The sequence below is a fragment of the Cotesia glomerata genome, linkage group LG3, assembly GCF_020080835.1.
Source record: "Cotesia glomerata isolate CgM1 linkage group LG3, MPM_Cglom_v2.3, whole genome shotgun sequence".
NCBI lineage: Eukaryota > Metazoa > Arthropoda > Insecta > Hymenoptera > Braconidae > Cotesia > Cotesia glomerata.
This window is the reverse complement of record NC_058160.1, coordinates 13,073,990-13,100,201: the sequence shown is the minus strand read 5'-3', so window position 1 is coordinate 13,100,201 and position 26,212 is coordinate 13,073,990. Positions and strand designations below refer to the sequence as shown.

At 33.1% G+C, this 26,212-nt stretch overlaps 1 protein-coding gene across 7 annotated transcripts in view; it reads right to left on the bottom strand.

Annotated features, from left to right (window-relative positions):
* Window positions 1-1,313: 1,313 nt before the first annotated feature.
* Window positions 1,314-26,212, bottom strand: part of LOC123261118 (homeodomain-interacting protein kinase 2-like) — a 229,311-nt gene continuing 204,412 nt past the window's right edge. For 5 of the 7 annotated variants that reach the window (XM_044722614.1, XM_044722617.1, XM_044722612.1 and 2 more), the window contains 2 exons: window positions 19,552-19,863; window positions 1,314-2,377 (listed from right to left, as the gene is read on the bottom strand). In XM_044722614.1, coding sequence (XP_044578549.1) covers window positions 2,179-2,377; window positions 19,552-19,863 — 511 coding nt within the window. In that variant the 3' untranslated portion in view covers window positions 1,314-2,178. The remainder of the gene's footprint in view (window positions 2,378-19,551; window positions 19,864-26,212) is intronic. The other 2 variants (XM_044722615.1, XM_044722618.1) reach the window with 2 other exon arrangements.

Below are 26,212 nucleotides of genomic sequence, written 5' to 3'. Positions count from 1 at the left end.
TAAAATTATAATAATTAAATACACATTATTAACCCACATAAATATAATTTTTAAACATCAAGCCTTAAGAATATTAATCTTTAGTGCTAATTCGGTCTGATTAGTAATACGTATCGATTCAGGCAATATGAATAAAGTTACATGTGCCTAAATAACTGAGACACGTGATCTCAATATCAATATTTTCCTAATAATTCAATGCTTGAATCCTTTGTTAAAAATTGTTCAAGCAACAGAGTCCAACAATATCATATATGCAACTTTCGGTCGCTTAAAATTATAACAGAAAAAATATTATTTTTTTTTAAACTGAAATTGACTTAAAAAATATAAAATTGCGATCTGACTTTCTCAGCTATTCTTATTCAATAAGAATTCAATTTTAATGAAGTTTTAATAAAACTAGCAGTGCATCACAAAAATAATCTTTTTTTTTTTCAATCTCTTACTATCTATGTTACGATCAAACGTATTTAAATTATTACAGTTATCTAATTTTTTATATTATTGATAGTCTATTCAATAATATAATTACATTTGTCATTTAATGTTCATTTTTACCCATTTTAAGGCGGGTATTTGGGTAAAACGGCGTCAGGGTATATTTTGTGTTCTTTAATCCTCAAAATTTTAAACTAAAATATAGACTGTACTTGGAAAAAAGATGGATAATTCACGCTTAGTTAATCATCAAAATTACATGCAGCGAAGCATTTATGGTTTTTTTTTTTGGTGTAAGAAATAGACTTCCTTTAAAGAAATGTTGATCAGTCGTCAATGAAGATAAAATTTTCATTAAACAGGACGGATTGTTAAATTGTAATATAGATGAGTGAAAGAATTAGAACATCACTTGGGAAAAATTTTTTAGATTTACATAGATGTAGACTTTAATCCCTATTGACCCTATTTAAATCTACTTAGATTTATTTTGACAAATTAGATGAATTTAGATTAAATTTGATAAATAACATAAATTTAACTATACATAGATTTTATTTATACCTAAATTAATCTACAGAAGCGCTTGTTGATGTAATAATCGATTAAAATTGTAAGTTATTTTGTATCTAATTAAATTAGATTAGATCTAAATCAGTCATTTGATCAAAGTTACGTATCAAAATATTTGCCGACTATTTTTTTAAATTATATTTTTCAGCTTTTGGTACTACGTAGAAATTAAATAATAACTTTAGACAAAAAATTCGGCAATTTGACTTTCGTAGAAATATCTTAAAATTTAAAAAATAAATTTTTAACTTGATAGTGTTACTTAGTAATTTATGTATGGGGATATTATGTGAAAGTTAAAAAAAAACCCGACGCAATAGATTTTGAGTTCGAGAGTTCACCGTCTTGACATGTGCTAAGTTTAAAAAAAATGTATTGTATACTTTTTATCAAGATATGATCATAAATGTTATACATTTCAGAACATCACTATTGAATGTTTCATGCCAATTTTATAATTATAATAGAAAAGAGCATTTCAAATTTTAAAAATTATAATTTGAAAAACTCAACTTTTTAAAATTTTTATATCTTATACCTTTAATCTTAAGTCCAATTATAGAAGTACAAAGTCTCCATCAAATATGTTATCGCGGTTATTTTGTCAGACGGAAATTTTCGCACGAAGTGATCTGATCATGCGTATATTAATCCTACGAATATTTTGCCTACAGATATTTTTTCCATAAGCATTTAGTTGTAGCACCAATCAGAGTAGATCTACTAAGATAGAGAAATTTATAAATTTTTTCGATTATCAAATCTACATGAACTCATGTAGATCAAACTAGCTTTAAGTAGATTAACATAGGTCCTAAATAACCCAAAAATTGAAGAAATCTAAAAAAATTTTTTATTGAGTCAACAAATACTATAATTTAAAATTAAAAAATTTGAAAGCTATGAAAAATATCTATTTCCTTAAAAGAAAAAAAAAAAAGACTTGAATTCATCAAATTGTTACACAGAAGAAACAATTTACTTGAGCCAAGAAAATTTTACTACGCCTAAAATAATTATTATCTATATAATGATTTTCTTGAGTCAAAAAATTTTTTATTTTTCTACACAATAATTTCTTTTCTCTGTATATTTGATACCTAAGGTATTCAGTCACCATTTTATGTACCGAAAATAGATTTTTTCAACCTACTATAATTTCAATCACTCAGTGAACCAGAGACTAGATGGCTGATACTGATGTTTAGTAGGTGACAAAGGAGCTAAACCGTACACCGCAGTCGGCTGCATATGAGCAGGTAGTGGATGAGTCGCATGACTAGTGAGCAATGGGCGTGTGGAACTATGATGCGCTGGTGGAGGTAAAGTACGGCTGGACTCATATAGTGTTAAAGGAGACGAACTGAAAAACAGAAGAATATGACGTAAATAAATTTATATTTTTAAAGAAATGTGAAAAATTTTCTTTTATTAATTCATCTGAATCCAAATTTTTACTCAGAACCTTATTAATCCTCAAGTACCACAATTTATCTAAATAAAGCTTTAGTGGAATTAAGTATTATGGTTAATTTTTTTTTATTTTCTATGCTATGAAAACAATAAAATAACTTTTTCGAAGTAAATCTGACTGATATTTCAACTTCGATTGCTCGTAAAATGGTTGGATAGCCAATGCTGAACACTCTCCAAAACGTAGCATTCGATCGTCCTCTTTATATTTTATAATATTTATAATTCTGTAAGTATATTCATTTTCAAAAAATTCGTAATTGCACGACTCATGATGCGAAGCATCAGAGAGTGCTTTACGATTGAAAAATTTTTTTGATGTGAAACATCTATAGCCGCACGTAAAACCGATTTCTGGCGTGGCGACGCATGCCGTGGCAACGCGTCGCCACGCTATATGATGGTATATATATACAGTCTATATGCAGTAGTGTGTACGGTGTGGCGACGCGTCGCCATGCGCAATCGACTGTGCGATTCTCTCCCACTCGATCCGGCGTTAAGCCATCTTTCTCGCTACACTGAGCTCGGATATCTATAGTGTATACTCCGTAGTGTATACAGTGTTGTTTACTACAGTACACATAACCTGTGTTTTACTTGAAAACAAATTATTTTTCTGATAATAAAATGTCTGACCGTGATAATTTAGAGAGTGAAAGAGATCAGCCTCCTGCAAAAAAAAGCAAAATCACACTATGATACACTATCAAGTCATCAGTAAGTTAATTATATTTTTATAATTAAAGTATGCATTTATCTGTGCATTAAGCACGCGTAGATTTGGTGTGTTTTGAGCGCCAGTAAATGTAAAATCTACTCTCTTGGTAGATTAAAATTCACATAAATTTCATTGCATATAATGTTTTTAAATTAATTATTAATTTTAATTTCATTCTTATTGAAATTAATGAATTAAAACAATTGCTTAGAGAATAAATTTATTAAGACTGATAGAATTGTATTTCAAAATCAGCTGATGGCGTGCAGCGCACGAATGTTTTTCTTATTTGTTATTAATATGAACATTAAAAAATTAATTAATTTTTCTAATCATAGTGGAATTTATAGTGAAACATTCATTATTGATATTTATAATTTACGATCTTTAGTAATATATTGAAATAACTAGCTAAGATTCTTGAGTTTACTAATATATTGAAGCCAATTAAAATTTTTCTGTATATTTTAATAACATTTTTTTTATAAATATTTTAGAACCCAACAATCATCACAGGGGTCTCAAAATACTATTATTGAAACTGGACATCACCAAGATCAGTTAAACACAAGACATACTATTAATGTCATGTAAGATTTTATTAATCTAATAGTACCAGAATATACTAATTTTTATTTAAGCTCTCAAGGAGGTACATATGACGAGGTGGTCTATGAGTATAGTAAAAGTCATTCTATTTCATTACTTTACGTAGCTTTAACACGAGTAACAAGTCTTGAAGGGTTGTTTATATGTAACAGTCAGGATAATTTAAGATTTTATCATGGAAGAAGAGTAGATCCATCAGTTTCAAGTTTACAGCAAGAATTTAAAAGATTATCTCTAAACAAACTTACTACATTGCAAGGACTGATCACTGAATTTATAAACTCCAGAAATAAATGAACCATTTATACTTTAAACTGCCAAAGTCTCAGAAAACATACTACTGATTTACAAGATTCTATTTGTCAAAGGAGTAACTTTTTATTACTAACTGAAACATGGCTTCCTGCAGATGAATCAGTTGACTTACCTAATTTTCATTGTATAGCTAAATTTAAGAGACAAAATGTTAGAGCCGCTGGAGTTGCCATTTATAAAAACAACAATACTTCACATATTACTACATTCAACATGGATTTACTAATTCAAAATGCTACAGAAGCTCATGTCTCCCAAACATCTATTGGCGATATATGTGCTTCACACGTTAAACTAGAAGATGGAAGTGAATTGATGATGATTTTAACAAAGAATAAGTACTTTAATACTATTAATGCATTGATAATTAAAAATTGATATAATAATTTGATAATTGATATAATTATTATTATTTATAATTAATATCAATTATTTTATTATTTTTTATTATTATTTTATTAATTTATCGTTTATAGTTATTATTAATTTATTTAATCATAATTAATATTAATTATTAATATTATCAATAATAATAATTTGATATAATTTGACATAAATATTTTTCAAACTAGTTAAAAACAATTTTTAATTTTCAAATATTATTTATAGTTTTTGAAAATTTAATTTAACACGCGAGACCAGTGATTGCAGTTTCAATCGATTTAGCGAAACGAATGGAAATTTTGAAAAAACGTTTTTAGAGATAATATATAATTTAATAAACTATTTCTCCACAAAGCGTTTTTTTTTCAAAAATTTCATTCGTTTCGTGAAACCAATCGAAACTGCAATTGATCTGCTGTTGGGAGTGCGAGATAGTTTTGTTGAACTCCGTGAGAGTAAAGCGAGAAAAAAATGGTCTCGCCTGTTAAGTAATTTGTTTAAATTACACGAGAAGAGAGATATGCAATCGTTGTTTTTAGAAGTTTAATGTGAGTGACAACTTTTACGATAGAGTTCAGAAAATTCATTAACTTTCATTGATATCTTTTATGCGATTACAAGTTCGATAACAACCAGAAATTGGAATTATCCTAATGATGAATGGAAATTTATTCGAAAAGATTTATCTCAATCTATTACGTAAATTTTCCCAAAACATAATGATTGACCGGCGTACATATTAACTGATGGTAGTGTATGTAATTTCGTTTATTCATGTAACCTGAGTTGAGTCACCCGAAACTAGACTATGTCAGACTAATGCGACTGTTTCTTCCCGTAAGCAGAAACCGATGGTTTTCTGCCCGCTGAATGAAGTTGCAACCCTGTTTTCGGTCTTGTCAATAGTGTATTATGCACCTAGGAAGGAAAGTAGGATATTCCAATCCATAATACACTATTGTTTATTTTTAACTAATGTCATTTTTTATTCGCCATTTGTTTGAAATTCTTCAGTTTTGGTTGGCTCCAAACTTTAATACTCGCACTTTTAATGCAAATTATATGAAAAATATAGTGTGTGATGCGGGATAAAACAAGATGATTTCAGACAGAGGAAAAAGTTGCCTGCTTGAGTGAATTCACTTAAGCTAGTCACAAAATACTATTTTTTTGCTCGACGCGCAGAAAGCGTCAACTTTTGGCCCGCTGCGCTAAACAAAGTTGCCGCTTTCTGCCTTCGTCGACCAAAAAAAAAATATACACTCCACGGGAAGTAAATAAGAAAGCCTCATATCACATGTTTGTTAACCTCGGTTTCGGCTCGGCCAACAATTACACGTGATCTGAGACATTTCTTACTTTACTTCCCTAGGTGTGTAATATACTGTATTTCGTAACCTTGTCACAGGGATTTTTATTCCCCATGTGCATCCCTTTCTGCGCCTAGGATTGGCAACAGATTCACACTCGGAGTGTCTCTCATTTTCATTATTCTTAATAATTTATTCATTATATCGTATTTACCATTATTTTAAATTCAAGTATTATTATATTATTTGAAGTGAAACTTCTTTATCGACGTATAAGAGAAATTTTATAGCAATGTAAAAAAAATCGTCACGGTTTTCGGTTACACGCCATGTTGTTTTTTTTTTATCAAAGTTCAGTTTAGCGACGTAAAGAATAATTCTAGTAAAGATTATTAATTCTAAAAACAAGTAAAAAAAAACAAATTAAATAGTAATTTAAAAATAAAACAAAACACAATTAGAAAGTAAAAATACGTATACGTACATTTTTTTTAATCATCTTTTTCTATAATGATTAATTTATTCATTTTGAATTCTATAAAATCATTACATATAATTGTATTACTTTGAATAGACGATTTCAATTATTCTCTCATAACTTGTGTAATTGAGTAAATTATTAAATATCTGCTTTGAATTATTTTTACTAAGTTATGATATGAAATATGAATATTGGAGTTCATTACATAATTTTTGTAAACTGATTAACTAATTTTTAAATTAAATAATAGCAGAGTCAAAATAATGACAATCATCATAATAGATGAAATACAATAATTATAATAAGAGCAATGATAAAATTAATTACTCATATTATTTGTATGCATGTCTATAATACTAAGATAGCTTTAATTTAATAGGGAAAAAATTTTTTTTCTTAAGCCTTATCTACCCAATTTCCGTGAAGTTGTAAATAGTAGAAAAATAATACGTCATAAAGAAATTTCACTTCTTACTTGTGTACTCTGGTACACACACATATTTTTTATATTTTATTGTAATTAGTACTTAAGTAGGGGACGAGGGGATCAATTGAACCAAAAAAAGCTTAGCAATTTTTTATTATTCGAATTAAAACTAAATAATAATTTTTAACTTCCCGCTAAGACAATTGAAAATTTTCAAAAATCGGGAAGTTGGTTTCACCCCGTACTTAGAAAATCGAATTTTTATCAGATCTCGACGTTTTGAGGTTCTAGGAAGCTTCCCTGACTATTCCCGCGAGGGTGTCACTATGTCTGTATATATGTATTGTGACGTTATTTTATCGACCGGGGTCTATTTAAAATGAACGTCACTAGCGCCAACGGATTTTTGTGATTCTAAGTCGATATTTCAAGGCCAAAATTTTATAGAAAATAATTGTGAGGATTAAAAATTAGAGTTTAGTGAGCAGAGTCTGAGTGTAGATGCCGAGTAACGAGGAGCTACAGTTTTAATGTGAATTTAGAGAGTTACAGTTACAGTTGAGATTTTGAGATTTTTGACATTAGAGTCAGTTATAGAGTCAAGTTTTTGGAAAATATTGAGGTTGAGTTATTTAAGGGTTTTATTGAGTTATTTTGAGTTTTGAATTTTGAGTTTTGAGTTTCGAATTTTAAGTTTTGGGTTTTGAGGCTGCAGAGTATGTGGGTAAATCAGCGTCACCGTGGAGCGGGACTATAAGTCACCCGGTTTCGTTTGATGCTAGACGGCAGTCTAACCCTTTGAGACTTCCAGGTGGAATGCCTAGGTCTGGTTGAGATGCCAGCGCTCTGATGTAGAGGAACATGACGAAAACATATGGGATCAGTTTAAGTTACGTTTACGTTTACGTTTTTCGTTAAGTTTTAGTTAAAGTTTAAGTTACGTTTTTGCTATTTTGATTTTGAGTTTACGTTACGTTTTGAGTTACGTTTTTGGTTTCGATCTCAGCCGTAGTCAGTTCTTGGAGAGCATCTACCAAAGGAATATCCGAACTCAGAGCTTTAGTTATTTGATTAAGGGATTGAAATATTTATGGGGATTAATAACATATAGAAATTTTAGTTTGTGAGTGAGTCACGTTTAAAAATAGTTGAGTTTGGGATTTCGTTAAGAACAGTTGAGTTTTTAGATTTCGTTAAGAACAGTCGAGTTTTAGATTTCGTTAAGAAGAGTTGAGTTTTAGACTTCGTAGAGGACAGTTGTGTTGTAGAGTTGCTTCTGATCACTTCCGGTAATCGGACGTGCATACCGTTGCAGCTACAGGTTAAGATTTTAGTCTTTTACGTTTTAGTTTGAGCTACAGAAATGAATATAGTTATGAAGTTTATTAGAAATATTATAAAAAGTTACTCAGTATCGACATTGTTTGTGTCAGGTATAAGATTATTTTATTTATTGTAATTTGAGCGTTAATAACACCGGCACACAAAAAAAAATTAAGTAGAATGTGCATTTGACCGGACCTACCTAAGGGTACGTATTTTGGTCCGCTGAATCCGAATTCGAGGTCAGTTTGACCCCTACATCCTCGAAATTTCGAGAAAACTTCAAAAAACCGTAAAAATGATGAAAATTGGCAGTTTTAATGATAAAAAAATGTTTTGGAACTAAACTAAGCGTGATTTTCATGTATTTCGATCCTCTGAATATGAATCGAAACTTTATTGAGACTACGAGCCATTTCAAATGTGAAAAAATCACACAAAACTCTCGAAAATTCCGAAAAAATATAGTTTTCATGATAAAAAAACTTTTTCTGGTCCAATTCAGATAAAATTTTATATCTTTTGATGTCTTCAATTCGCATCTTAATTTTTTTAGTCTATTCACCCTCTATAGCTGGAAAAATTCGAAAAAATTGTAAAAATTACCATTCATAACAGAAAAAAAATTGATTGAACATGATTTAATGCCTAAAATAAATACTCTATAACGTAGATATATCAAATAACTTGAAATCTGTGAAAAACACAAGACATAAAAAGATAGAACTCCAACACTCCAATTTCCTTGGTATCTACTCTCCATTTCACCGATGTCTTAGTGAAAACGTTCTCCCTGTTCTTCACTATAGTCTCCACAATTGTCAGGGAAGTGGTCAAGATGAGAATCTAAAAAGTGTAATTTGAGATTCATTAAACAACCCAAATTTTTGTAGTTTTACAGCAATGCGTCAACTAAAGTGCTGTAATCCTCACTTCTGTTATTTCCCAAAAAGTTTTGTGAAACATTTTTGAAGCTTACCCAAGCTGCTTTTTCTGTGTCGTTCATTGTTCCTTCAAAATTTGCATCCTGAAATAAAGATCGTATTTGGGGTCCATCAAAAATTCCCTCTTTCAATTTCGCATCACTTATTGCAGGGAACTTTCCTCTCAAGTACGCAAAACAATTACCATCTTTATTCAGAGCTTTCACGTACTGTTTTATGAGTCCCAACTTGATATATAGAGGTGGCAGCAAATATTTGGAAGGCTGAATAAAGGGTGGTCGTATAACGTTATGGGAACCTGGATTCAATGCAGATCTTGATGGCCATTCTTTTTTGACATAGTGATTTTTCCGGTCTCTGCTATCAAACAAACATAAATAGCAAGGATATTTGGTGAATCCCGATTGCTGACCTAAAAGAAGTGTTGCAATTTTGAGATCTTCACAAATTTTCCAGTTATGCTCTGAATATTTTTCCCAATACAATCTGTAAATTTTCATAAGTTTCTTTCAGTTTTGTCGAATGAGCTATTGGAATCGGCGCAAATTCATTCCCAATATGAAGCAAAACAGCTTTAAGACTTCGTTTCGATGAATCGATAAAAAGTCTCCACTCATCGTCCTTATACGTGTTCGGTTTCAATTCATCAACTAAAGCTTTAACATCTGAACAGTATACCACCGAATTTTGATCGTCGTTCATAAAAAATTTCCGGAATTTTTTTTCCCTATTTCGATAGAATGTCACTGATACACCTTTAGCCAACAAATGTTTTTCTTTCAACCTTGACGCAAGTAATTCAGCTCCATCTTTCGGTAAAGCCAAGTCTCGAACCAGATCATTAAGTTCTTCTCGGCTAAACGTTTCAGGGTCTTTTGTTTTTCCGCCAGGTAAGTACTCTTCATCTTCTGAATATTCTTCTTCCGAACTTTCTTCAACTAGCGTATCGTCTTCTTCTACATCCATTTCTTCAACCGTATTAATTTCCTTGACAACTTCTATTTTTTGTGGCTTAATAGCTGATGAAACATTGGCGTATACAATTTTGTTTTTTGTATTCCAGGTGAACCTGGTAGTATCTGTCATACAGAAATAACAATTCTGTAAACCAGTTGGTGAAGACCATATCATTGGTATTGTGAATTTCAAGTTGTCCTGTTTCTTGTTTTTTTCCCACCGGGTTAACATCATGTTATATCGACTACAAATCGTATGTGGAACCCATGCTGAATCCAAATTAGTAATTTGGAGACCAAAACATTCTTCATAAATTTGTTTGATCTTATCAAATAACGATCTTCGATTCCTTTCCAAATTGAATTCTCCACAAATGTAACAAAATGAATCAGAACTTTTATTGCACAGATGAGAATTACTTTTTGTAATAGTATACTCTCCAGTAGCCAAGTTTCCCACTTCTGAAGAGCTGCAGTCGCTTGATGACGACGCCTGCGAGCCTGCTTTCTCACCCTGACCAGACGCCGATACTGGGGCTCCGACTCCCTGCATCGTAAAGTACTTATGACTTGTACCTGCCATGACGGCGCACACGCCGTTAACCCAGGGACTCTGCCAGATGGTTCTGTTGCTCACCGTTACCACGTGAAGGTGCCCTGGTTAAAGGCACAAGCAATTAAGTCTTCAAAAGTCAAAAACGAGAGTAAAAAAACAAAAAAAAATTACTTTTTTCGGAATTTTGGAGGGTTTGTGTAATTTTTTTACATTTAAAATGGCTCGTGGTCTCAATAAAGTTTCGATTTATATTCAGAGGATCGAAATACATGAAAATCACGCTTAGTTTAGTTCCAAAAAATTTTTTTATCATTAAAACTGCCGATTTTTATCATTTTTACGGTTTTTCGAAGTTTTCTCGAAATTTCGAGGGTGTAGGGGTCAAACTGACCTCGAATTCGGATTTAGCGGACCAAAATACGTACCCTTAGGTAGGTCCGGTCAAATGCACATTCTACTTAATTTTTTTTGTGTGCCGGTAAATATAATTGAGTTTTGGTCTTGAGATATTGGATAGTCTCGTTTATAATAAATTTTGTATTTAGAGTTTCGTTGACAGATTTAGTTGAAATTTTTATTCGAGTCATTAAGATTTTTTTTTTTTTTTTTTTTTTTTTTTTATTGTTTTTCCAGATGTACAGTTATTTTAATAACTCTGTTACATTTTACAATTGTTTATATCCTCAACCTGTATTTCCTGCTTTATTATCGAATTTCCTGCTTTTATTTTTGCGGCTGTGGTCCGACTTGTGCTTTCTGTACCGTATTTACCCTGCATCTTGCCTCTCAAGCTGTTGGAACAGAATCATGGGGAAACCACAGAGAAAACCCATGATAGTACAGTCGGAGCTGGGCTAAGTCTACAGTGATTGATAAGAAACTATTTTTTATCGACCACTGAAGCATTAGGCCCTTCTCCTAGTGTACAGAGATCCCTCGCGCTAGCCAACGCTGACTAGAGCGGTCACTCATTCAAGTTGTTGCTTAAAATGGGTGATCGCCCAAGTCAGACGTGTGCCGCCCGGCTATCTCTGCCACGTTCAGAGGCTGGCAACGTAACGCACATATTTTTATCTATAATCACTGAAAAATATTGGTGCGTGCCGGGATCGAACCCGGGTCCCACTCTTTCGAAAAGCGGGCACCGAGCCGACTAGGCTATTGCCAACCTTTGAGTCATTAAGATTTATTTATTTATTTGTGTAAGTAAGTGTCTGTAACTTGACTAGAGCGTTGATTATTGTTAACTGGATCGTTCTAGTAATTTTATAGTGATTTGAGATCAAGTTTGTTAAGTAAGTTTACGGTTTATTGAATAAATAAGGATTTTGTTTTAAGCATAAATTTTTGGTGTTGCGAATAGAATTATTACAAGTATGGGTCCTCTCTCCCCGAACCACCCCCTCTCTCCACAAACCAGCACACTGAGCAACCCCGAGGTATTCCGTCGTCTTTCCAGTTTTGGGTTCTTTGGCCTTTGTTTTACGTTTAGTTTCTGTGTTTTCGATTAAGGTTACGTTTTGGTTAGTTTTGATAATTTCTAGCGAATAAAAATGATCTAATTCCGTTTAAGTTTAAGTTCGAGTTCTGATTCCGTTTAAATTTAAGTTTAAGTTTGGCTAGTTTAAGAATTCCTAGCGAATAAAAATTCTTTGAATTCCGTGTTCACTGGTTTGGTGATTCCAGTGATTAAAAATTACCTGGCTTCGAGTAATTTATTTATTTATTGTGTATTGAATATTTACTATTTGAATTCAAATTGATCCCGTAGCAAGTAAGGGGTGTCATCATAAAGTACTTGTCCCGAAAGCCACGCGTTTGGGTCCTCAAGCTGGCCAGTATTGTCTTAAGTTTATGATTATATTTGCTATTTAGAAAAAATTAACTATTGTGAGCGATATTATTATTAAATGGCCCATCCGACAGCGGAGTTCTGCCCTGGATCTAAGTTAAGAACTTGAGTTTGTAAATAAAAAGTTTATTTTTTATCTAACTACTGGTTTATGTCGCAATCATTATCAGTCCATTTAAATGTTATAGATAGATAGATTTGTTACATTGTACAGCAGTAAGAACTGCCTTTTACAATTTTTTCATCACAATTGTACTGCTTCTCTCTATTTCACTGCGTTCGAATTTCTTTCAAATTTTCACTGCGTTGAAAGTTTCTGCCTTTTTCAAATTTCGCACATAGATATCGCAACCTGCTCTTTTAACTTTTTATAATCTGTTTAACCGATAGAAAAAACATTCAATAGAAATTTATATGAGGAGTTGCGCCTTCGGGCTTGATCGCTCCAACTCGTGTAAATTCGTGTCACAACATGGCTGTCGCTCATGCGCGCCCTGGTTAGCGGGAGAGAAGCCGGCTCGCGTGGCCGGCGGAAAGCAGTTGTGCTTGGACGCTTGTACTAGTACGACTACTCTGTGTCAATCGTTTTCTGATTTATCACGTATAATACGCATTTACTTTAACACTTAAAATTTTCATTAAATATTATTAGTTTCATTAATTTCAATTACCAATTAAATTCTCGATTCATTAAATTTCATTAGTAATTATTCAGTGAGTTAAATAAATCAAAATTAATAAGTGACGCCACGCGGTTATTGCGCGCCATATTGAGAAAGGATTGCATCAGCCACGCGGCTTTAGTCAATCCATAGTTAATACGCAATACTTATAATAAATTACATTAAATTCATCGTTCGACATTTAACCATCATTCTATCAAATCAAATTTCATCAATTATTCAATTCTGACGTCAAATTATCTAATTAGTTCCTACACTAATAATTATAATCTATCAGTATTTACACTGACGTTGTACGTCGATTAATTAGTATTGCACTATCAATCGACTCTAGTTAACTTAAAAGTTAGCGTCAATTCACGAATTCTGAATTAATACATTTTGCGTTTCTAAGAAGGTTGAGCTCACCTCGTGTTGATTGCGACGGCAATTTACACATAGTCTTATTCGCACTACACGCTTTGCGTTCTTACTTGTACATTTTTTCATTCGAGGAGGTTTTTTCTCAGTGCAACTGAGTTTTCCTCCTCTGGGGATAAATAAATCTTCATTTTATTCCCCTACAAATCGACACACAATTTATTTAATATCCTAATCCCAACTTAACTATAATTTTTAAAACAATTACGGAAACTATCCTAAGTGGATAGTTTTCGACAAAACATAATCTCTGCGTATCTCTTGCGGCTGTCGACCGACTTGTGCTTCCTGTACTGTATTTACCCTATTCCTCACCTCTTTCGAATGGCTGTTGGAATATGGTTAAAATGAACCTGTATATAAAAAAAAAAAAAATTTCCTGCAAAGCAGGATTTTTAGCTTAATTTTGAAAGGTGTCGGTGAGCATTCAAAGTTTCCCATTTAAATAACACGTAAAAAAATCTTTTTTCATTAAAAATAATATAGCTTTTGAAGCGCTTGAGATCAAAATTTTTTGATGGCAGATTCTTAAAGGGCATTAAATTTCCTACAAAATCATGCCTGGTTCCATTTTTTAAAGTCAAAAATTCATATGTTTACTGGTCATGAAAATTTAACGAAAAATCAAAATAAGCAATTTTAGGCATTTATTGTTAGAAATTCTTATATTTAAGGAAATAAATTACTTTGAAATGAGATAAGTAGGGGGGGGGGGGGTATACAAATATTATTTATGTAAAAGCGTGGTTTAAAGCTTCTTGTCCGATAAGCGCTCCAGCTCAAGACTTGGATTTCTTGAAAATAGTTAATTAAATATAAAAATATTAACGAAAAAATTTCAAATACTACTGTATCAACATTTTCGCGACATTTAAGGTATCTGACAGAAAAACTTGCTGCTATATGTCATTTTTCGATTCGAGTATTAGTTTAAAAGATTAAAAAAATGGTAAACGTGATTGAAAAGAAAGAGAACAAAATTGATGAAAAAAAAATAATATTATCTAAAAATCAACTCGACACGATTTGTTCCAAAGACATCAGTTATTTTATCACAAATTTTGTTCTCTTCCTTTTTGATCGCGTTTACCACTTTTTTTAAAGTTCGCTATTTTTCGTCGGTAGGTCTTCTGTTTCAATATGCCTACCCGTATTTCTGCTACATAAAGCAGTACCGAGTGAACTACTTCTAGAAGAACTCTTCTCTTTTTGGTTCTTGGTCCCATAATGTTGGTCATGATTCTTGCTAGGCTAGACACCGTCTTGCTGGCTTTCCTGCATGCACTGTCAAGGTGTACGCGGAAAGATAGTTTCTCGTATATCATTACCCCTAGATAGCGCAGGGCCCTTGTTGACGTCAGTGTTGTTCTTTCCATGTCTACAGCGAATGGTTTTGGGAACCATTTTTGACGGGTCAAAACGACCATCTCGGTTTTCTGTTTGGCGAGTTTCAGGTGATGCTTACCGAGCCAAGTCTCGACGGTGTCGATGGTTTCCCGAACTAGCAGTTCGGCCTCTTCCACGCTGTCCGCCACTATAGTGGCTGCAACGTCGTCTGCAAAGCCTATTAGCTCTACTTGCTCTGGCAACGGGATTTCAAGAAGCTCGTCGTAGTCTGCGTTCCATAGATCAGGCCCCATTATTGAGCCTTGCGGCACGCCAGCCGTTATGGCGTATTCTTGTGGGCCTTCAGTAGTTTCCACTATTAGCTTTCTATCGTCAAGGTAGTTGTCGACTAGTGCCAGATTTTCTGGCTCCGCGTCAAACTTGTGCTCCAGAGCGTCTAAAATGTCTCCCCAATTTGCGCTATTAAATGCGTTTTTAACATCTAGCGTGAGGAGGAGACATACTTTACGAGCTTTGAGGCTACCAGACCATGTTTGTGTTGCTGTCTTTATAACTTTCTCGATCGCTCCGACTGTCGAACGACCTTTCCGGAAGCCATACTGGTTGGGGGCAAAACCTCCAGCGCGGTCGATGTCGTTGCGAAGTCTCCCTTGTATGAGCTTCTCGAGCAGTTTTCCAGCAATGTCTATCATACAGAGTGGTCTAAACGACGAACGTGTTACGGGGGTTCCTTTTCCTTTGTCTAAGAGAACCAATCTCTGTCGCTTCCAGACCGCGGGAAACGTGCCAGTTGCCAAGCATGCGTTGTAGGTGTTCAGGAGTATGTCTGGATATTCCAGGGCTACAATCTTGATCACCGCTGCCGGGATGCCATCAAGTCCAGGTGCCTTTCTTGTTTTGAGTGACTTGGCCGCGTCTTGTAGTTCCTTAGTTGTGATGTGTGTTCCTTCGCTGTTTTTAGCGTAGTGTTTCTTCTCCAGCGGCGGGCGTTTGGGGAAAAGCTCCGCTACAATGCTGTCCATTAAGGCAGGAGACTTCGGCGCTCTGGTGAAGCCTTTCCAAGTCGTTTGGTGACAATTTGGTAGGCTTTGCCACAGATGTCCTTGTCGAGATCATTACAGATCTGTTTCCACAATATCGCTTTTCTCGCTTTAATGGCTCGGTTTAGCGTCTTTTTGGCCTGCTTGTACTCTTCTGAATACAAGTCCTCGCTTGGGGAGCGTTTCGCGGCTCTCGTTGCGCAGCGACATAGCTTATGACATCTTTTGCGAAGTTCTGCTATGTCTGTTGACCACCAGTACGCCGGCCTGTGGAAACTCCTATTTTTCAGCCGCGGCATAGAGGCGTCACATGCGGCAGCAATCTCCTTCATCATATTTAGCACTGCCTTTTCCGTCTCACTGCAGGTATCCGGAGTCGGGTTGTTCTGAAGGATAGATCAGCTTTGTGCAAGTGAAGCTCGCAATGCCTCTGGATCAAGCCTTCTGGCATTCTACTTCCGCTTAGAAAGGTCGCGTTGTGAAACCGGAGTAGATGACAATCCAACGTTGAATGTCACAAACTGGTGGTCACTGCCACTGTATTCTTCGGATACAGTCCAGTCTTCGATCATGTTGGCAGTCCTTGGAGTCGCCACCGAAATGTCGAGGATGGACTCTTGGTACCCTGGTCTTCTAAAGGTCGTGATGCTCCCGGTGTTCAGCACTATGAGGTCGAGTCTAGCCGCGACGTCAGCGACCTCGTTACCTCTGGTGTCGGAGAAAGCAGCGCCCCACTTAGCCGACTTAGCGTTGAAGTATCCGGCTACGATAACTTCGCCGTTGAACTTATGACCGCATCTTCTATATTTGCCAGTTTCTGTCGGAACACACAAATCCCTTCGTTAGGTGAGAGATAGACGCTCATGAAGTAGTTTGTGAGGGTATGAATCCAGACAAAACCTGCTCCACTTTCGCTGTTGTTGACGGTAACGTTCTTTGTGTTGACAATCCAAATAGCTGCCGATGTGTGTGTGTGTGTGTGTGTGTGTGTGTGTGTGTGTGTGTGTGTGTGCGTGTGCGTGTGTGTAGTGAATCGCTTATAACTTTTGAACGATTGAACTGATCGGAATCTATCAAACGGCGTTCTAAAGAGTTCCCTCAAACTTAGATTTCTTATGAATTTGAATCGATTCGGACCAATAGATTTTCAGAAATTTTGAGAAATCTCAAAAAAAATCGGAAAAAATTTTTTTTAAAAGTGGTTTTTTTGGAATAACTTTTAAACGACTTTTAATCGATCAACTCCAAAAACTAATCCGTCCTTGAGCTTGAAAAACCACGTCGATCACCACTAATCCGGTAATAATCGGTTGATTCGTTCGAGAGATAGCGTGAACGAAAGAAAACCGAAAAAAGTGTTTTTTCGGAATTACTCCGCAATTTTTCGTTTTATCAATTCAAACTTGAAAATTCTTCATAAAGCTTAAGAAACTGCGTCGAATGCCACCAACCGCGTGAAAATCGGTTCATTCATTCAAAAGTTAATGCGATTTGAAAATTCAAAAAATAGTGTTTTATCGTACTTCTATCAAATTTTTGAGCTCGAAGAGCTCAAAAGCATACAAAAGCTATTTTTTGAGCTTGGAGAGCTCAAAATAACACACAAATTGTATTTATGAGATAGAAGAGCTCAAAAACGTCATAAGTGTAATTTCAAGCGTTTAGGTGTAGAGTTGGCGGGAAGTTGCAGGGATGGCCTTTTCAGAGTCAACCGTTTTTCTAATTTTTTTTCGATATACAGGTTGATTTTAACCCACAAACTCGATAAGTTAGTTTTTTTGGCTCACCCTAATATACTCGTTAAATTTGCTTGGTATGTCGTGTACTCCAGAGGTCTCGAATAGTCAGCCATTTCGTTGAGGAAAGCGTCGTTTCTTTGTTTCATCGTTATCGAGGAAGATCTTGGCTCGTCGATCACCTCGATCAATTCGTTTATTCCTGATCCAGTAACCGGCCCAGCTGCAGCCACGAGGAATCTACCACCGCTGGACAACGTTAAAGCACACCGAAGTGGTAGTAGTACTTGTTGTAAGTCAGGTGGTATATTGGTAAGAATTGGACACGGTATTGAACTTACTTTGATCTGTATTTTTCAATATTTGTATTTGACAACCATTTAGCTCTATTTTTCCATACTAAGCGATCAACGGGGCAGTACGCGGTAGAGGTTGGTTTTTTGTCGGAGCTGAACCTGTCTTTCAATGAGTATCACCACTTACGATTTACTCTGGACCATATTCTTTACGCGAATAAATCAATTTAGCTATTTGTAGCTTTGAGAGCTATCGGCTTGGTCCGCTGTAAATTCTAAAGCTACAGGCATCTGGAGCAGCATCGACTCTTATAAGCTACGGCTTCGAGTTGGTTACACTCCGGGTGTAACGAGCGTGTCTTTTTGACCCAGTTCGTATTTAATTATTAAATTTAAATTTAAATAAATAATCTTCTAATGAAAAATTTATTTAACTTTACGAACAGTCGAGACCAGCCACGTTACAAGGTATTCAAATGATAGGTCTCGATAAGTGTAACTCTAGGATGAGCTTATATCGTTAAAAATATCATCAGTAGACAAAATACAAAGTCATTCCTTAATTATTGACATTTTTTAAGATATAAGCTCATCCTGAGGTTACGCTCATCGAGACCTTTTATTTGAGTACGCACACGATTTTTTCATATATTTTATTTGAATGAAATTTCTCATATCTGTGGAATATAAAAAATATATAAAAAATTCCTGTGGACTATATAAATATAGATATAATATAGCGATAAATATAGCTATAGACTTCATTTAATTAAGTTAAGAGAAAAATAAATTAATTAAAATAATCCTAGCTAGAGATAAAGCTATAAAATTTCCAAATGTAGTCTATATTTACACTCCTTCAATGTCTGATCCATCGTGCCGTAGATCTTATTTAAAAAAAAAATCGAATTTTCCCGGAGAGATGTCAAAATGGTGGGGTGCCCCGGGCGGGGGGTCTGAATACATCAAAAAATATTTATTACAAATAATAAGCAAACTTTACTATCAAATAATTATGAAGACTCTATTTAGTCAAATAAAATAAAATGAACTAATTTTTACATAAAAATTAGTTAGTTTATCAACAGAAAACGACTGTTTGAATTATTCGGATTATTTAAATTATTCGATCTATTCGAATATTCGATTTGAAATTCGAATCCAATCATTCGATTCGAATTCGAGGCGGATAATTCGTGAATTCAAACATTCGCACACCCCTAATTATTTTTTTTCTCTCTCTCCTAACACTTATTTTATTTTACTTTTCTCACGGATGCCTGCGGATCGGCTCTAAACACTAAGGTCTTGTTAATTTCCTGATAGGAAAAAAACAACTGGCCTACAAACGTGCTCAAATCCAGCCTGAGTTACATCTGTAGTGTTACTTAGGAGATTGAGAGCACCTCCTAAGTCCTGTATTTCTCGGCATAATTCATTTTGAGCGACCTGGACAAGGATACGAGGCGGCCGATAACTTCGCTGTCGGTCGACGCGAGTTTTTTTTTTGTTACAACCTAACGCCTCAAACTTCTTTCTCTTGTAAAGAGATGGTTGAGTGATTATGCACCCTCGGTCGAAAATTTCAACATAATACAGAAAAATTGTACTGCTATTAAGTTTTTAATTTATTATATTATGTATCATAAGAAATCGGTACACACATGCATTTATCGACTAGGTGTCTAGGTACCCACCCAGATGTGAATCCCTGGTAGGAAGGCATTTGTTGTTGCGGGATTGCAGTTGAATTCTGTGATGGTGCTGCTGTAACATAGACAGGAGGTGGTACGCGCGAACGCACATGTGCATACTCTTGATAAAGTGGTTGTCCTAAATGTTGAGTACTTCCAACTACCGAACCAACAGCAGGACTGCGACCACTTCCACTACCACCCGGACTTAGATGTGCTGGATGTCCATGATGGCCGTGATTATGATTTGGATGCGACGCTGAATTCACCATCTGGTGCGGCCTAAAAAACTCAACGTAAAGGGCAAATTTTCAGCTTGTGTATTTTATACATACAAAAAACTTATCGATGCAATGCAGTTAATATATATATATATATATATATATATATATATATATATATATATATATATATATATAAAAGGGTGTTTCAAAAAAAAAAAAAAAAAAATTTTTTTTTTTAATGGTGTTGAAAAGTTAAAAGTACATTTAAAAACAAAAATTTTGGCGCTTATTAGAGCCCTTAATATTAATATTAAGGTTTGCCTCAATTCATTTGTAATTTTTCTATTTAAATAACACGAGAAAACTTTTTTTTTATTTTTGAATTTTAATTACTTCGGAATGACTTGTTTACGCAATATCCCAGAGAGAGATCTTATAGGAAATTTTACGCTCTACAAAAAACGTTTGAAGGTCAAAGTTCCTCAGATCAACCGTTTCAAAGATATTTGCAATCAAAAATTTCAAATATTTTCCAATAAAATTGCAAAAAAAAATCATACTTTATATTGATATTGTTTTTTTTTGTAAAATCAATTGAATTCTGTTAATTTGAGATTTTAATTTTTTTTTTGCTTATTTACTCCATACGTAACTCACAAAAAGTACAAATACATAAATATAAAGGTTAAAATTATCAAACAAATGATTTTTGGGTCTCTTTTATAACAAATTAATTTTATATTTCATAAAGTTTATAAATTTTTGTAAGATTAAAATGTAAAGTTCCTGATCACACTAACTAAACAAACACTCATCATTGTATTTTATTAAAAATGTTAAAAAAATTATAAATATATTAAATCAATTCAATCAACTATAAAATTTGATTAATTTTTTTCATTTAAAAAATATTGAATGAGCTTTATTCAGCTCCGTCGATAAAAGTAGTATATTCGTTTGATTTGAGTAATGTAGTTAGTAAGCTCTGTGTTGGTAAGCTTGTTCGTTCAGTACTAATTTCTCTTTGTTGCTCTGCTTTTAATGCTTTGTTCTATCTTCTCGTCATTGTCTTTCTTTATTGATACTGATTGTTATTTAAATTCGTTATATTATTAATTTAATTTGCTTATAATTAAAATATATAAGTTATAAATTTTATGATCACAATGGTGAAAACAGTGTACTTGATTGGTGATGTATTAAGTGAATTTGGTGGAAAAAAATTACCTTCAATGAAAGAGGTTATGTCACTTTTATTTTATTATCTCAAAACGAAAAATTTTTCAGTGAAAGAAAGCATATCAACCACTGTCGACAAAGTTTTCGAAATTTGGTGTGTGGCACAAATCCCGACAAGAGAGAAAAGATCTGCTTTTTTAAAACTAACCTCAAATCACAATCGATGGAGGAATTTACAAAAAAACTGTAAGAGGAAAAAGTCAAAATCTCAAAAAAAAAAAAAAATGAATCCCTTTTTCGGGACGAATTAAATAAACTATTTGATATAGCTCATGCTGATGTGCTAAATTTACTGGATAAAGAAAAAAGATTATTTTATTTGGGACAAAAATCTTCCAGTCGACGTGGTTTTATTTCATATAATTCTCAACCAATTCCAGAAGATGTTGAAGATATGGATGTTGATGTAAGCGATGAAAATAATAACTACAGTAATAGTGATAACAATAATGAAGAGAACATTGATATCAATTATAATAACAATAATGATAGTGGTACATTTGATGTCGGAGAGTTCAGTAATGACAATGTTGACTATTCTTGTACAGTTGAGACTGATAATGTTGTTAATCATGAAATATCAAGTCAAACATCTTAGTTATCCCAGAAATCTTTGGAAAGTAATACTTCTCGTATAATCTCTGATTATGAAGATGAAATTCCAAAACAACAAGTTCCTTAAATTGATCTAATGACACCAGAACTTTTTGCGGCTTTGGATAGAGCTAATGTGAGTAGTAGGTCGGCGACTTTCATTTTTGCTGTTTTATTATCTAGCCTAAATATTGATTGTGCAAGCGTAAACTTCAGTCATTTGACTATTCACCGAGCACGGGAAAAATTTCGCAAAGAAGCGACGTTAAATCTGAAAACTAATTTGGAAACTGATAATTATGTGCTCCATTTTGATGGAAAACTGTTGTCAGATATTACAGGTATAGAACAAGTTGACCGGCTTCCTATTATTTTATCATCATCAGGTAAATTTCAACTGTTAGGAGTCCCCAAACTAGAATCTGGAACTGGACAAAATCAAGCTTCAGCTATTATTACAACAGTAAAAAAATGGAATATTAATACTGATAACATCAAAGCATTGTGTTCTGATACTACAGCGTCAAATACGCTGTAGTATTTTGGAAGTTATAACACCAATCAAAGATGAAATTTTGAAATTCGTAAAATAATCAAATAGAAGTAAAATTTTTTAATTCAGCGCTAAAGAATTATCAACTGATGTTAAAGTGAAACATGAAAATTTATGAAGTTCCGTATAATCATCTATTTTACACTTAATAATTAACCCCGTTGTAAATAAAAAAAAATTAAAAAGGCCATTCGGCAGCCGAAATGGAAGTAGATTTCATAACAATAAAAAAAACTACTAGGATATACAAAAAAAAAAAATCTGTCATTACACAGATTTCCGCATCATATTTTTAAATATGACGAAATTCCTGATTTATTAATTGAAAATTCATATATTTTTTAGTTCTTACATTAAAGGATAATCTGTAACATTCATACAACGAACGAAAAAACGAAACGATTGCAAGAGTAAAATTCCCATATACATACATATATAAACTTTCGAACCATATGTATTTTCTGACTCAGTTCGTCGAGTTAGGTCGAAATATAACAAAATTTATGGAAATTTACGTCATAAGGACAAATACAATAGTTAGATTTTTATGAAATCTACTAAAAATTTCTTAAAAAAGATCCAAAGATGGATTTTTGCTTTAAAAAAATGTGAGCACATAAATTGAAGTTTAATTTCTCAGCTTTTAGATGCAATTTACAGGAATCGAATAACTCGACGCGTTCAAAAGTTATTTGAGGGAGAAGTAGTGAAAGTATCAAATTTTCAAAATTTTAAAATTTTTAAATGCTGTAATTTCTAAACTATCTAACCGATTAAGCTCATATTTGAACTTGACCTTCCTAATAGTCGATAGAATAAGTATGTTGAGTTTCATTGAGATCCCTTAAGAATTGTTGACGCTATCGTCGTGACAAGCAAGCATATCGTATATATATATATATGTATATATATAGCTATATATATATATATATATATATATATACATACATATATAAACTTTCGAACCATATGTATTTTCTGACTCAGTTCGTCGAGTTAGGTCGAGAAATATAACAAAATTTATGGAAATTTACGTCATAAGGACAAATACAATAGTTAGATTTTTATGAAATCTACTAAAAATTTCTTAAAAAGATCCAAAGATGGATTTTTTGCTTTAAAAAAAATTTGAGCACATAAATTGAAGTTTAATTTCTCAGCTTTTAGATGCAATTTACAGGAATCGAATAACTCGACGCGTTCAAAAGTTATTTGAGGGAGAAGTAGTGAAAGTATCAAATTTTCAAAATTTTAAAATTTTTAAATGCTGTAATTTCTAAACTATCTAACCGATTAAGCTCATATTTGAACTTGACCTTCCTAATAGTCGATAGAATAAGTATGTTGAGTTTCATTGAGATCCCTTAAGAATTGTTGACGCTATCGTCGTGACAAGCAAGCATATCGTATATATATATATGTATATATATATATATATATATATATATATATACATACATATATAAACTTTCGAACCATATGTATTTTCTGACTCAGTTCGTCGAGTTAGGTCGAAATATAACAAAATTTATGGAAATTTACGTCATAAGGACAAATACAATAGTTAGATTTTTATGAAATCTACTAAAAATATTGAAAATCAATTTCACATGATTATTACACTCTTAATCATCATTAACGATTACAATTGCATTTGTAAAATATTTTGTTACTTTTACTTCACATCAGTTGATAATAATTAATGTTCTTTACTTTGAGGTTGCAATGTAATTAATTTTATTTTGACTTTGAACTTTTTTTGTAGATGGATCATTGTCGTGACGATTACCGTGAACTCCTGCAATTATCATCGATATTTTTGAGTGCTACCACCACAAATATTACATGTAAGCATCCTGGAGCCATCCATCATGCAAGGTGGATGGCTAAAGCAATATATAGTTTAAAAATTTTTGAAGTGAAACTTCTTTGCGCGCGTTGAGGGTAAAATTTCAAGGTCGCGTCACAATAATAATGATATGAGCGTCACAATAATCATAATATGAGCGTCACAATAATCATAATATGAATATGAATAGAAAACTATACTTTTACACTATAGAAATGTTATTTTCATGTGCGCATGCGTTGTATTTTAGACTGTAGGTACACTGCTTTTAAATATTATTATTATTATGTATTTTATAACCTCGTGTTTGTTTATACTGTTTTATTCATTCAGATATTTTTATAGTAACTAGTGGTAAATATTTATTGTTCGTTGACAGTTAATAAGAAATCCTTGTTGATCAAGCAGTTGTTCGCCGTAAGTAATACTTTATTTATTTCTTTTTTCATTAATACTTATTATTAGATTTGAAATAAATGTATATCAAGTAAAGTATACATTATTTAACTGATGTAATGTTAATAATATATTTATTTTTTTATATTTAATTGAATAATTAATTATTTTAATAATTACATTTTTCTTTTTATTTTGATTACATGAATATGCGCAAAAAGTACCATGTATACCTACATTCTCTATATTGCATTCTATATAATAATTATACTATCACTGTTGCCTGTCATTAATTAAGTTCATTATCTATTTTTATTGTTATTAAATTTTTTTTTTAGTAATTAAAAATTTCAAAAAATAAAATTATAAATTCTTTTTATTTTAGTTTAGTGTTTAAATAAAATTACTATATAACATAACGCATATGTAGTAAATTCGAAAATTTCTAATTTTATTTTATTTTCAGAAAATTTAACTACATACATTGATCAACAATCTATTAGCTGCACTCCGATGTCACCTAGAAAAAAACGTAAAACACCAGCAGAACGTACTCGTGAATATAGAGCTCGGAAGAAGGCCCGAGAAAATCCTGCAAATCCAGAGCCATCTTGCCCTACGTCGATTGATGTTCAAGTTGAAGTACATCAGGAAAATTCTGTTTCGGATCCATCAAGAAAGTCAAAAACACCAGCAGAACGTCGTCGTGAGTATAGAGCCCGGAAGAAGGCCCTAGAAAATTCTGCAATTTCAGAGCCAACCTGCTCTACGTCGATTGATGTTCAAGTTGAAGTACATCAAGAACATTCTGTTTCGGATCCACCAAGAAAGTCAAAAACACCAGCAGAACATAGTCGTGAGTATAGAGCCCGGAAGAAGGCCCTAAAAAATTCTGCAATTTCAGAGCCAACCTGCTCTACGTCGATTGATGTTCAAGCTGAAATACATCAAGAAAATTCTCTTTCGGATTTACCAAAAACGTCAAGAACACCAGCCGACCGTAGTCGTCAGTATAGAGCTCGGAAAAAATCTACGATGGTCCTTAAAAACTCAGTACTAAATGCTCTATCTACTGAAACCTTTTTAACAGATAATCCGTGTACTAGGGATCAAGAGGGTGCAATTTTATCTGAAGCAGATTTTATTATTAGAGACATTCCAAATACTACAACGACGCCAAGTATCAACAACGTTACGAGAGGCTTCCAGGCTAATGATTTGCGTGTACCTTATTCTACTTTTTATCATCATAAAAAAGCTCATGAAGAGTTTAAGACTAAATTCATCAATAACCCGTACGGACATATTTCCTCAGTCTGTGATAGGTTGTGGTTTAAAAGAGATCTCAAATCTGCATCTAATCAACATCAACAGGATTTAAATACAATTCTTCCTCTTACATCTATAGAGAAGATTGCTTTATGCACTACGTGCTTTACATCATTGAATAAAGATAAAATTCCAATGATGTCAGTGTATAACGGGTTTAAATATCCACAAATCCCCGATCATTTACCACCATTGGATATTTTATCTGAAAGACTCATTTCATCTCGTCTTCCTTTTATGCAGATTCGACGTTTAAGGCATGTGAATGGTCAGTACGGAATTTTAGGACAAGTTATTAATGTTCCAGTATGCGTTGATACAATGATGAAAAGTCTACCAAGAAACGTTGATGACGATTACTGTATTAATGTTCATATTAAACGAAAAAAAATTCATCGATCCAGTTATTTACACGGTATGATTAACAAGCGTACTATAAAAGCTTGG